At 40.1% G+C, this 12,309-nt stretch overlaps 1 protein-coding gene across 2 annotated transcripts in view; it reads left to right on the top strand.

The window, feature by feature from the left end:
* Positions 1-8,408, top strand: part of LOC136713838 (MORN repeat-containing protein 1) — a 69,956-nt gene extending 61,548 nt beyond the window's left edge. For both annotated transcript variants that reach the window (XM_066691062.1, XM_066691061.1), the window contains one exon: positions 7,905-8,408. In XM_066691062.1, the coding sequence (XP_066547159.1) occupies positions 7,905-8,053 (149 nt within the window). In that variant the 3' untranslated portion in view covers positions 8,054-8,408. The remainder of the gene's footprint in view (positions 1-7,904) is intronic.
* The last annotated feature ends 3,901 nt before the right edge of the window (positions 8,409-12,309 follow it).

Raw genomic sequence — 12,309 nt, 5'->3', positions numbered from 1 at the left:
AGGCGGGGAGTATGTCTGTTGCGCAGCGTGCATCTCCCGAGGAGCCCACGGATACACATCAGTTGGCTCAGTCTGGGATTCAGAACGAGTCGGGGCTACGAACGTCATCGCTCAGATGCTTTTATACTATAGGTTCAATAACACTCGGCGTCGTATTGGGGCTTTGTGATTGAACATGAGAATTCCACGCTTGCCGCTTTGTGCTCACTGACGCAGGCAGCTGCATCAGATCCCATGCTCTCCGTTGACGAGATGCTCTCGTCTTTATTCTGTGATCAAAATCACTTTGTGCCCGTATCCTGTTACAGGCGCTCCATCTGTAACCGAAGGGCACTTCATTTGAAACCGTGCATGTACACCGGCTTCTTTTTATGTGCACAAGTTTTGAAATGCTCTTCCTTTCATAATTTTCTTTATGTTAACAAATAGGTTTTTTTTCCCCCTCATCTCTCAGGACTGAAAATATTGGTACATCTCAGTGTAGTTCAAGATGACAGAGGTTGAAGGTTGTCTACTACCTACGGGCACTAAGCTGATGTGAAGGATGAACATATATATTTCTGTCTGTATCAATGTAAACTGGAACGCATTTCTCCAATTCAATAAGGCCAGAGTGGTTCCTGGTTTAGCATTTTCACCTGTAATCTGCAGTTGGTTGAAACACGGGAACAGGTACGATTGCGGAGTCCAACACTGTTCCACTCTGACTCTGCTACAATGGAACTTGAAGCTAAAAGAAACCACTATTAAATCCTTTTAACGGAAGCACTTCAGGGCAGTGTCACACTTGTCCCTTCTAATGTTCAGTCATTAGGGACCGGTCTACTGGCTTATGATTTTTCTCTCCTGTCACGCATTAATGCAGAGTATGAAAACCTATTTATTTCACTTCTGTGGCTTTGGCTTCTGAATACAATATGAAGCCCCAGTTTAACTTGGTTTATTTTAAACCTAAACTCTTCAGTGACCGTGTTTTATTTGTCATGTTCTGGGCTCCTCATGGGGGACCACAGATAGATTTCAGGCCATTTTTTTCTCCTGCCCAAAGCTGGATTGAATCTGGGCTGAGGCAATGCAGAGATAGAAAAAAAAAAAAACTAAAAGAAAAAACATGTCAGTGTGGAGAAAGGGGAAAGTGCACAAGCAATTAGTTTTTATTTTTTTTGGCTTTTGTTTTTGGCTGTTGTATGTTCTTACTGCCAAAAACCACAATGCCCACCCACTGGTTTCCCCATCCTCCAAGCTGATACCCAGATACAATTCCATACCCCACCAGCTGTGAGAAGACCATCCCCTGCTTCAGTTCTATTGCCACGGGTTGTTATAACGACGTCCTGTTTCAAATTGTCTTTTACTTTTTCTGTTTCTTGTTTTTTGTTTTGTTTATCCCTTTTTTTTTTTGTAAAACAAAAGCAACAAACGGAAAATAGATCCCTGTTTGTAGTGTGTAGCCAGGAAGTATTAAAGATGAAATGGACACTTGTTCTTTTTTATTCTTGGTGCGGAAGGTATGTGGGCTTTTACAAACGACGGCCCTTTTTAAAATAACAGCAGCGTTCTGTTTTTAGAAGTCTCCAAATCACAAGAGTGCTTTCCGTTTTTCAAAAGGAGGAGACTTTTTAATGTCTACCTTCCTGATGATAATTTATTTCATTATATTTTGTTGGTAGGTTGGTGATGGTTGTTGTTTTAAGTCGCAACACTATAATAGTGCAGATTTTCAAACGTTTATTTGTTTGTTCTGCATTTTAAAGATGAGTGGCAATCCAGTGTAGACTGTGAAGATCCCCTTTTTAATTGCTTTCAGAAATCAGACTGTAAAGTAGATTGAATCAAACAGAGTCTTTATTCAAGCCGCTTGGAGAAAAGTAATACAAACAGACACGCAGGTCTTTCTCCAATAAAGAATACATACATTTTCTGCAGCCTGTGTTTGTCAAGCTTATCTCCATGCAATTTTACATGCCTGCACTTGTGAAAATCCAGTCCTATTTCAGTAGCCCCAGTGAAAGTCCCTCTTTCTGTGAAGTGAAATGAATGGCAGGGTATTGCCAGCACACTTGGGTACAGTCTCGGAGGGTCTGTGGTTATGGAATTGCGTCTCCATCCTGAAGCCTGTGGATTTAGGTCCAGGCACACGCACTTACTCAGCACATTTATAAAAGGGTGCTTGTGAGTAAATTGGCGAGAGTGAAGCCATCTTGTCTTCCCTTCGTGAGTAACACTTTCTCTGCCACGCTGTAAGTCACTCTTGACTTTATGGACTGCTCCAGTGGAGAAGGTTTTTTTGTGTTGTAGACATGTATTAAGTTGCAACCGATACTCCACCAGGGAATAGAGGAGAAGGGGGAGGGCAAGGGTTCTTACATTTTTATCAATAGCTCTCATACTGGAGCCACAGTGCGTTTCACCTGACGGGGGAAATCTGGCTCCTGTACCTCGTGTTGTTGCTTTTTTTCCACTCTTGTGTAGCAGGTCTTGCTCATTTGCATCCTGTTTTCTCCGGACTCTCTGCAATTCGAGCCTTTGTCAAATCATAAAGCCGGTCAATTAAAAGGACAAGCATTGCTGATGTTTACTGAGAGGCATTTTATAGATTTTGCTTGGGTAACCTCTACCCGTGTATTTATAAATACGCACAATGGCGAAAGGTTTGCATTACCTGGTGTGTTTGATCTCCTAGATTAACGTATGTGTGATAATAGGAAGTAGGAAAACCATTTAAGAAAGGGAAAAAAGGAAAAACAACATACTGTATCTTGTTTCACTCTAAAAACAGAGTCCGTAAATTACAGAGCAGTTGCCTGTTTTCTGGGCTCAGCCATGGTGCTTGCACTGTCTATTGAGCTGCAAGGTCCGTGCAAAACCTTCACAGCCATCTATACTTTAAATGCACGAAATTAATGCAATTTCAACATGTGCTTTATGGGAGCTAGATCTAACTTGACAAGCTCTTTGTTTCTGCCCAGTTGCACATGAAACCCACGTGTAATTCCATCTCCTCTATTATATATTTTTTTATAAACATGAAATTCTGAAACTGGAGAATGGGAAAGAAAAGCTTTTTTAATTTTTGTTCTTTTCTTTTTTTGGGGGGGCATTAGTTCTGGTCAGACTGTTTACCTGGGAGCTTTCCCTCTTGTTCGTTAAATTGTGTTCAGGGTGTCTTGAGTTAAAACACTGGGAAGTTCTTACTTTTTCCTCTTTTCTGACCTCTTTGAAACCTTTTTTTTATTAGAAACATATTATTTGGCTTTTCTTTAAGAACAAAAAAAAAAACAATAATTGATTTAACAACAGAGCTAAACTGGCAAGAAAATTTGTAGTAGTTGCCCGCATACATTTCAGTTTTTAAAAGCAACTTGTAAAGCCTTCTATTAAATCTTTAATGATAAAGTATGTCTTTTTTTGTTGGTGAAAATAAGAGCAGCACATTTGAACACCCTTCCTTTTTTAATCTCCGTGTTTTCTTTAGATGGCTAACTCAATTGGTATGTTCCAGCTTTATTTTAGCAATTTGAAATTTCAGACAGTAGCAGAGATTGTTCCATTTAAGTCAGTTTTTATAATTTGCCAACGTCTATTCTAATGAACACTAACAATATTGGGAGCGTATAAGGCAATAAAATCCAATTATATGGGTAATGTTTTGCACACTCGTATTCTCTTTGAAGCAAAATTCAAAAGACTTTCATCGTGCTTTTTGAGATACCTTCAAAATGTCAATGACTTGGTTTATTTCAACGTCCCTCAGCGGTTACCCCAATTTAAACTAGCCTTTAATTTTCTCCCCAGCTGCCAGACTCTGGGTGGAGTGTAGTGGTAAAGGAAGGGAAACAAAATTGGAGATGTGCGTACTGCTAGGACTTAAACAACTTTAATTGTCTTTTCGAGCATATGCGCTACCTCCTTCATTTTGAAGTGGTTGTATATTTTGCAGAGTTCTGAAGTCCAGTTTTGGATTTCTTTTAAATATTTAAGTGTATCACACTTGTTTGCACTGCATGCCAATTTGCATCCTTCCCCCCATGACTCCCACAGACATTTGATCTCTCATCTTTTCTTTTGGTTTCAATACTACTACTACTACTACTTCTAAAACCTTACACTTATAATGTTGATATTTAGTATTTTAAATGAGATTTGCATCAGGCTTAATGATCTAAAATATTTGCAAGCCTTATCCATAAAATTAATCTTTCCTTTTCACCGGACGTGTTGTGTCTGATCCTTCCCACAGCTACAGTTTGCTCTGAAAGGAACGAACTAGCCTAGTCTAACACACGGCCTACTTGTGTCCAACCATGACCGTGCTACATTAATACTGTCCATAACAGAGCATCAAGACAGTTCATTCCAAGCCCACGGATTTCAGCAACTGCCACAGTGGAGCAATATCTGTGGGTCTATAAAAATAGATAGTGCTGAACAAAGGTCAAACTGCAGCTTTTATTTCATTCTTTTTTTTTTGCTTTGTTCAAAAGTGGCCCATAATACATCACACTTCAGGACACAGGAATAGCAGCTCCGTGTACAGGAAGAATGGCTTAGGGTTTGAAAGATTACTTGCTATGGAAAACATACTTCAGAGCTTAAGGGATGTCACATGTGTGTCTCTGTCTGGAGGTTTTGCATGATAATGTAGTCAGTCCCAGCTAGGAATGCAGCAGTGCAGTAACTTGATCGTAAGCTGTGGGTGTGTGTTCAATAAACACCAAGGGGCAGATATAATAGTTTAGAGCGGTCCCTCTATAGATTTCAATGCTTGTGCAATAGTGGTGAGTTGCGTACATTCGGTTTATTTGTTTCTTCTGGGTGCTTTTTCTCTTCTTGTGACTTGTTTTTTTTTCATGTCTGTAAATCTAAATCTTATGTTGTCGTTTACCAACACAAAATTAAATCATAGTTTGTATATGTTTATATATATTGTGACAGTGTGCAGGGAGTGGTGCACGAAGGTCGGAATTTTAGGACCACATGGTATCCCCATCTCCCTTTCTACATGCTTCCTGACGGTGACGTATATATATGTCACACACCTGTTGATCGGTGCAGAGTGCGCACACTTGTCGCGTATCAATGCCAGCATAATAGCACGAATGCCACTCAGCACCATGTACCCCAGTAGGAAAAAGTGGACTGATTGAAGAGACGAATGCACCACACGACACATGACCTAGCTTTGACTGACAACGAACCCAGAAAGAACATTGATTACAACACTGCCATATTCTAAAAAACTACTCCGTATTCTAGCAACCCAAAGCACCAACCCCAACCGGACAGATATAGATAGATAGTGAGAGAGAGAAATAATACCACTGAAAATGAATGGAAAAATGCGAGCTTGTATGTTTTGTTTTTTCAGAACACACAGTGCATCGCAGTTTGTTGCGTATGGGGCTGCGTAGCCACAGACCAGTCAGGGTGCCCATGCTGACCCCTGTCCACTGCCGAAAGCGCCTAAAATGGGCACGTGAGCATCAGAACTGGACCACAGAGAAATGTAGGAAGGTGGCCTGGTCTGATGAATCATGAGTTCAAGGTGTTGACTTGGCCTCCAAATTCCCCAGATCTCAATCCAATCGAGCATCTGTGGGATGTGCTGGACAAACAAGTCCGATCCATCGAGGCCCCACCTTGCAACTTACAGGACTTAAAGGATCTGCTGCTAACGTCTTGGTGCCAGATACCACAGCACACCTTCAGAGGTCTAGTGGGGTCCATGCCTCGACGGGTCAGGGCTGTTTTGGACCTACACAATATTAGGCAGGTGGTCATAATATTATGGCTGATCAGTGTATATCTTAGATTTGCTTTAAGCTTTACTTAGGGGATTCTATATATAAACTTGAGTATTAAAGGTTACATCTTCCCCTTTCTTCATTAAATATGGCATGTTTTAGTGTTACAGCATCACTGTGGCTGGTTACAGTTCATTATAACATGCCATTTTAGCTTTCGCTCTGAACAGGTTGCATTTGTAAAACATACTACTAATTGTGAATGAGTCTATTATATGAAAAGAGCCTGGTGAATCTGAAAGGCACTGTCCTGTCTTTCATTTGAACATTACACCGTAATGTGTAAACATACTACCAGTGAAGGCTAATTAGAAAAACTTGCCCTGTAGTTCTTGTTTAGCAATCAGTCACATACCTAATCACCTGTGAAGAATAAACTGCTTATAAGCCAGCAATAACCAAGACAATCAATGGAATGAGACAATTGCAGTCAAGGATGAGACATGTTAAGCTTTTGAAATGATCCATTGACAACCTTTTAGTGTTGATTGAAGGTAGAATAGAGAAGCAAGTGAGGAGACAATAATTTGGTTGGCACACACATCAGCACCTAGTTCAATATAATAAAACAGTCGAGGGCGCAATGATAGGAGAATAACAAGTGCTGTTGATTTGGGAAGCTGAAGATGTTGGAAAATGTGCCATTGCAACTTATTTCTAAGATGTGGTTATAAATTCTGCATTGTAGGACTGCTGGCGATTCTGTAACTCTTTCTTCCCAAATGCCTTGGAATCTATCATTAAGTCATCATTAAGTCTGAGGAATACATATCCTTTGTAGCGAGTTAGAATAGTTCAATGTTTCCTTGCAGTGGTTAGTGTTTCCTCTCTCTCTAATCTCCTGGAAGTCTTTTCATCTTTGAACATTCATGGTGGAGTCATGAGTGCTCCAAGGCTATTCTCCAATTGCTAATGCATCTCTCACATGCCACCAATAAAGTCTTCTGTACTCGTTCCATGTGCTTACTCACAAGACTTTGCATGTTAATCTGGCATAGATTCTTCTCATGTATTTTGTTTGCGTATATTATTTTCTCTGTCTCTTTTCTATTAAATGCCACTGACTACATCTTTAATGTGGGAGGAAAAAAGGCAGAACTGATATAATTAGCATCTGCAACAGAATCCATCATTGTAAAGAAGCTCGTACGAAGTCAATAGATTTAGGGCATGTCAGGAAATGGAACAAAGCAAAACATATATATCTTATTGTGGAGCAGATTGACAAAAACACATGATAAAGTTATCTGAATGCAAAACATGCTAACATTGGTTAGTTAATGTGAATGTTGGAACAAAAACTATATATTTCTAAACTTAGCTGGACAGACATGAGATAGCACCTCTCCCCTAGAGTTTGGGATGCCAACAGGTATATTGTACTCAAGTCTGATCTTGTTAGACCAAAACGTGAGAGAGTGCTTGGACCTTTGAGGAAGAACAGATCCCAGCTGGAACGTCTGTTAATGGACGAGTTCCAGCCTCAATTTTCTGAAATTCAAAACCAATGAATCACTATGGCAACTGGGGGGGACTGTACCATAAACCAATCAGTCATTCGAACACAAGCACACCCCAAGTTCTTTCCACACTGTGGTCCCATGGCCCAAAATAAAACACGTTAATAACATCTGACCTATGCAGATTCTCCTGGCCTGAGTTCGGTGTTGAAGATTTAACCATGGCCATAATCTGAAAAACAGTTGGTTGAATGATTCAATGAATACCCATTTATGACATTTCCAACACTCGCTTTAGTTTGAAATTCCTTCCGCCAGCATTCAAGAGGTGCTAAATGCTGCTGTACATGAAACTAGACTTTCAGTTATGTAAAAAGTGCACAGCTTAAGTTCTATGATAGTGAAACAATGGCAATCGTATAAATGAAAGCCGGGTTAAAGCGGCATCTCAAACAGACCATTAAATTATCTTGCACTGTACATACATACTTTGATATCCATTGGAATTTTTATCTTGTCTCTTATTAACAGCAAAACAAGCTTTATTGCTCATTGCGGTGCCTGCATGGAGAGAGCATCGCAGTGTGAGGCCCAGAAGCCAGGTCTATTTCTAACCTTTCCGTTCACTCTCTCCTGCTAGGTGACTATGTTCTTATGGTCAAGGAAGTGACCAGTCCTCCATTCATGGGGCAATCCCTGTCTCCAGCGTTCGTTCTGCTGAGAGTGTTGCCTCCGAAAAACAAGAGCAAGACCACCCGGAGGGATAGCCTGAAGGTGAAAACCAAATGATCTCCCATCACAACAGCCCATCGACACCAAAACCCATGTGCAACTTCTCAGACCTTGCCTCACAGATGAGCAGGGAGGACTGAATCACTGGACTGAAATCAGAACTGGTAGAATCACGTATCAAACCTGCATGCATAGCTGGCATTTACAGATTACAGCACATGGTAGGCAAATACGATGCCTGACTGGGGTCTTTTCTGCTCTTCTTTCAGTGCTATAACCTCGAAGATCAAATGTCTTGGCATGTGATGGGGGATAGAGGTGTCACTTTTTGACAGATCAACCCTTGTAAACCTTTGTAGAGTTATAGTATATGAGAAGCAGCATGCAGCATTAAAATATGATTCCTCTTTTAGTATGTCTCACTCGCCGTCATTTACAGCTTCGTATTGGGTTTCGTCGAATCCTGTCCGTGTTGCTTGCATCTCCCACACATCTTGTCGAATATGCAGCTTTAAAATGCTGTGACATTACATCTCAAGGGCCATATCGGCACAGAAGTTTTTTTTTTTTTTACAATAGGAAACAGCAGGTTCTTCCTTCATTGCTGGTATAAAAAAATAAATACTTGCCATCTTAATTAATTGTGAGACATGGTAGACGAGTAGCATGTGAGTAATGCCTTGCGACTTCAGTCTATAGTTTCATGGTGTCACTTGTTTGCGAGTTGGAGCTTGACAACCAATTCACACATAAGCTGTAAATTAGCCAGTAAACTGATGCATTTTAAGCAATACAAATCCAACTTGTGATAATGCCCATGGCCACATAGATTAAAAATAAAAATCTTTGAGTCTCAATGCCTGTTGATTAGAGGGCTAATTAAGAGTGCTAAATTATAAGGAAAAGCACTTGAATACTCCACATAAGATGCACATATATATATATATATATATATATATACACTCACCTAAAGGATTATTAGGAACACCATACTAATACAGTGTTTGACCCCCTTTCGCCTTCAGAACTGCCTTAATTCTACGTGGCATTGATTCAACAAGGTGCTGAAAGCATTCTTTAGAAATGTTGGCCCATATTGATAGGATAGCATCTTGCAGTTGATGGAGATTTGTGGGATGCACATCCAGGGCACGAAGCTCCCGTTCCACCACATCCCAAAGATGCTCTATTGGGTTGAGATCTGGTGACTGTGGGGGCCAGTTTAGTACAGTGAACTCATTGTCATGTTTAAGAAACCAATTTGAAATGATTCAACCTTTGTGACATGGTGCATTATCCTGCTGGAAGTAGCCATCAGAGGATGGGTACATGGTGGTCATAAAGGGATGGACATGGTCAGAAACAATGCTCAGGTAGGCCGTGGCATTTGAACGATGCCCAGTTGGCACTAAGGGGCCTAAAGTGTGCCAAGAAAACATCCCCCACACCATTACACCACCACCACCAGCCTGCACAGTGGTAACAAGGCATGATGGATCCATGTTCTCATTCTGTTTACGCCAAATTCTGACTCTACCATCTGAATGTCTCAACAGAAATCGAGACTCATCAGACCAGGCAACATTTTTCCAGTCTTCAACTGTCCAATTTTGGTGAGCTTGTGCAAATTGTAGCCTCTTTTTCCTATTTGTAGTGGAGATGAGTGGTACCCGGTGGGGTCTTCTGCTGTTGTAGCCCATCCGCCTCAAGGTTGTACGTGTTGTGGCTTCACAAATGATTTGCTGCATACCTCGGTTGTAACGAGTGGTTATTTCAGTCAAAGTTGCTCTTCTATCAGCTTGAATCAGTCGGCCCATTCTCCTCTGACCTCTAGCATCAACAAGGCATTTTCGCCCACAGGACTGCCGCATACTGGATGTTTTTCCCTTTTCACACCATTCTTTGTAAACCCTAGAAATGGTTGTGCGTGAAAATCGCAGTAACTGAGCAGATTGTGAAATACTCAGACCGGCCCGTCTGGCACCAACAACCATGCCACGCTCAAAATTGCTTAAATCACCTTTCTTTCCCATTCAGACATTCAGTTTGGAGTTCAGGAGATTGTCTTGACCAGGACCACACCCCTAAATGCATTGAAGCAACTGCCATGTGATTGGTTGGTTAGATAATTGCATTAATGAGAAATTGAACAGGTGTTCCTAATAATCCTTTAGGTGAGTATATACACATATACATATGTATATATATATATATATACATATACATATATATATATATATATATATATGCATCTTATGTGGAGTATTCAAGTGCTTTTCCTTATAATCTGAAGTGATTATATTTACTATTCACATTATACATTTTATATATATATATATATATATATATATATATATATATATATATATATATATATATATATATATAATGTGAATAGTAAATATAATCACTTCAGATTACCTGTTACAATAGGACCATCTTTATATTCGACACAGAATTTAAGTTTTAAAGTAATGGTGAAATACAACAGCCTCATTGAAGTTTGCTTTCCTATTTCTGCAACGAAAACAAGAAATGAAAACGAGATCTGAGACTAATATCTATTGTGTTCTTTTATGTGATTTATTTACACAGTTTGCAGTACCTTGATTGGACGAGATCAATGTTTTCCTTTCCTCTGCCTTAATACGTTTAATAACAGGTCTGAAATCCTGCTTGGGGCTCTGGTGTGATTGCACACTGTATAACAGAAAACATTAAACACAACCCATCAACATACCCACAGAGACATTGTCCTTTTTTCGCCCCGTTCCTCTCTGCTCCTGCTCTGCACCTGCATCTTTTCTGCCGCAAGCGTTATCACATCCCTCCGCTCTTCAAAGTCGAGCAGACTCCTTTGAATATCATATCTCCTATTCCTCTTTGGCACCCCAAACATCAGGAACCTCTTGAAATTTTCCACTAAATCAACACCTTTGGGTAGAATGCCACCCTTCGCGGGGGGTGCAATACCAAGTGGGGAAACCACGCCACATCAAAAACACACACACAAAAAACTAATCTGCTGTAGTAACTGGAAAAGAGAAGCCTTACAGGCAAAAAAAGGCAAAGGAAACAAGGACACACATACACAAAACTACCCCACACAGCCTCCCAGCCCTGGAGCCTGTGGATACAATCTATTTCTATCCCGAGAGTTCAGATTTCATTTTTTGATACCAAAACATTAAGAATCTGACATTTCCTCTCGTAAGGCATGCAGAGGCTTCTTCAATTGCTCCAGATAAAAGGGAAAAAAACAAGAAAAAAAACAGTGAATGCCTTCCTTTAACTGTGCTCAAGCTTTTCTTAAAGTCCTTTGGCTGTCCATTGGGGTGTTTGGAAATGTTGTTCTGGGTAAGTGGTTTACTAGACAAATAGCCTCGGCAGGCTGTTTACTCTAATAAGAGTGAACTTCTACACAATACTTTCTCTTTCATAAGGCATCGTATCACAGACTCAAATACAAATAATAAAAATAGGTCTTCACTGCCATTGCCATATTGCCAAAGTCCATATAGTTCTTGTTTTGTAAGCACTGAATTAAAGATATTGCATACAGTAGGTAAATGGCGTGAAATTGAAAGCTTTTACAGTATATAATGCATGCTAATGAAAAACACAGAGAACAAACACATGCTTGCCTTAGTGCTTGTAAAACAAAGAATTTTAATCATTGCATTTTAGTGCTCCCATATGACTGATGCCTTATAGTGAAAACAACAAACTTATTGTTCTTGCATTTCTGCATTGAGCAATCCCCATTAGAACATTTTGTGTTTGACACATGTATATATTTACTTAAGCTTTTTCCTTCCCCTCTATGGCTATAATTACATATCTGTCTGTGTGGTAATAGTGAATGCTCAATTAGTTTAAGTTTTTAAGTACTATACAAGCATACACGTATTGTTGCTTATGTGTGAGTGTGTGCGAGAGAGAGAGTGAGAGAATATGCTGCTTAGAATAGGAGGGTTTTGGATTTATTTCCTGTGCCTAGTCTCTGATGAGCATTTGAGGAAGTGTGGACACCTTCATCCCGCAGTGTGATTTTTGGTTGCACATACAGTGTGACCTTTGTACGTACATACAGCAGGGGTAAACAACCCTGCTCTTGGAGTGCCATTATCCCTTTAGGTTTTGGAGGTTTCTCTCAAACAGCAATAACTAAATAGCTGGAACAAATGTCAACGGTGCTAGACTGAATCAGTTTATCAAGGGGTTTAGGGTAAAGAAAAGTGTCAACCACATTCTTCCACCAAGGCCTGTACCCACGATTATGTAGGGTTACTTTTAACTATGATACGAGTAAT

The sequence above is a fragment of the Amia ocellicauda genome, chromosome 18, assembly GCF_036373705.1.
Source record: "Amia ocellicauda isolate fAmiCal2 chromosome 18, fAmiCal2.hap1, whole genome shotgun sequence".
Taxonomy (NCBI): domain Eukaryota; kingdom Metazoa; phylum Chordata; class Actinopteri; order Amiiformes; family Amiidae; genus Amia; species Amia ocellicauda.
Note: the sequence above shows the minus strand (reverse complement) of the source record. Positions and strands in the feature narration are given on the sequence as shown.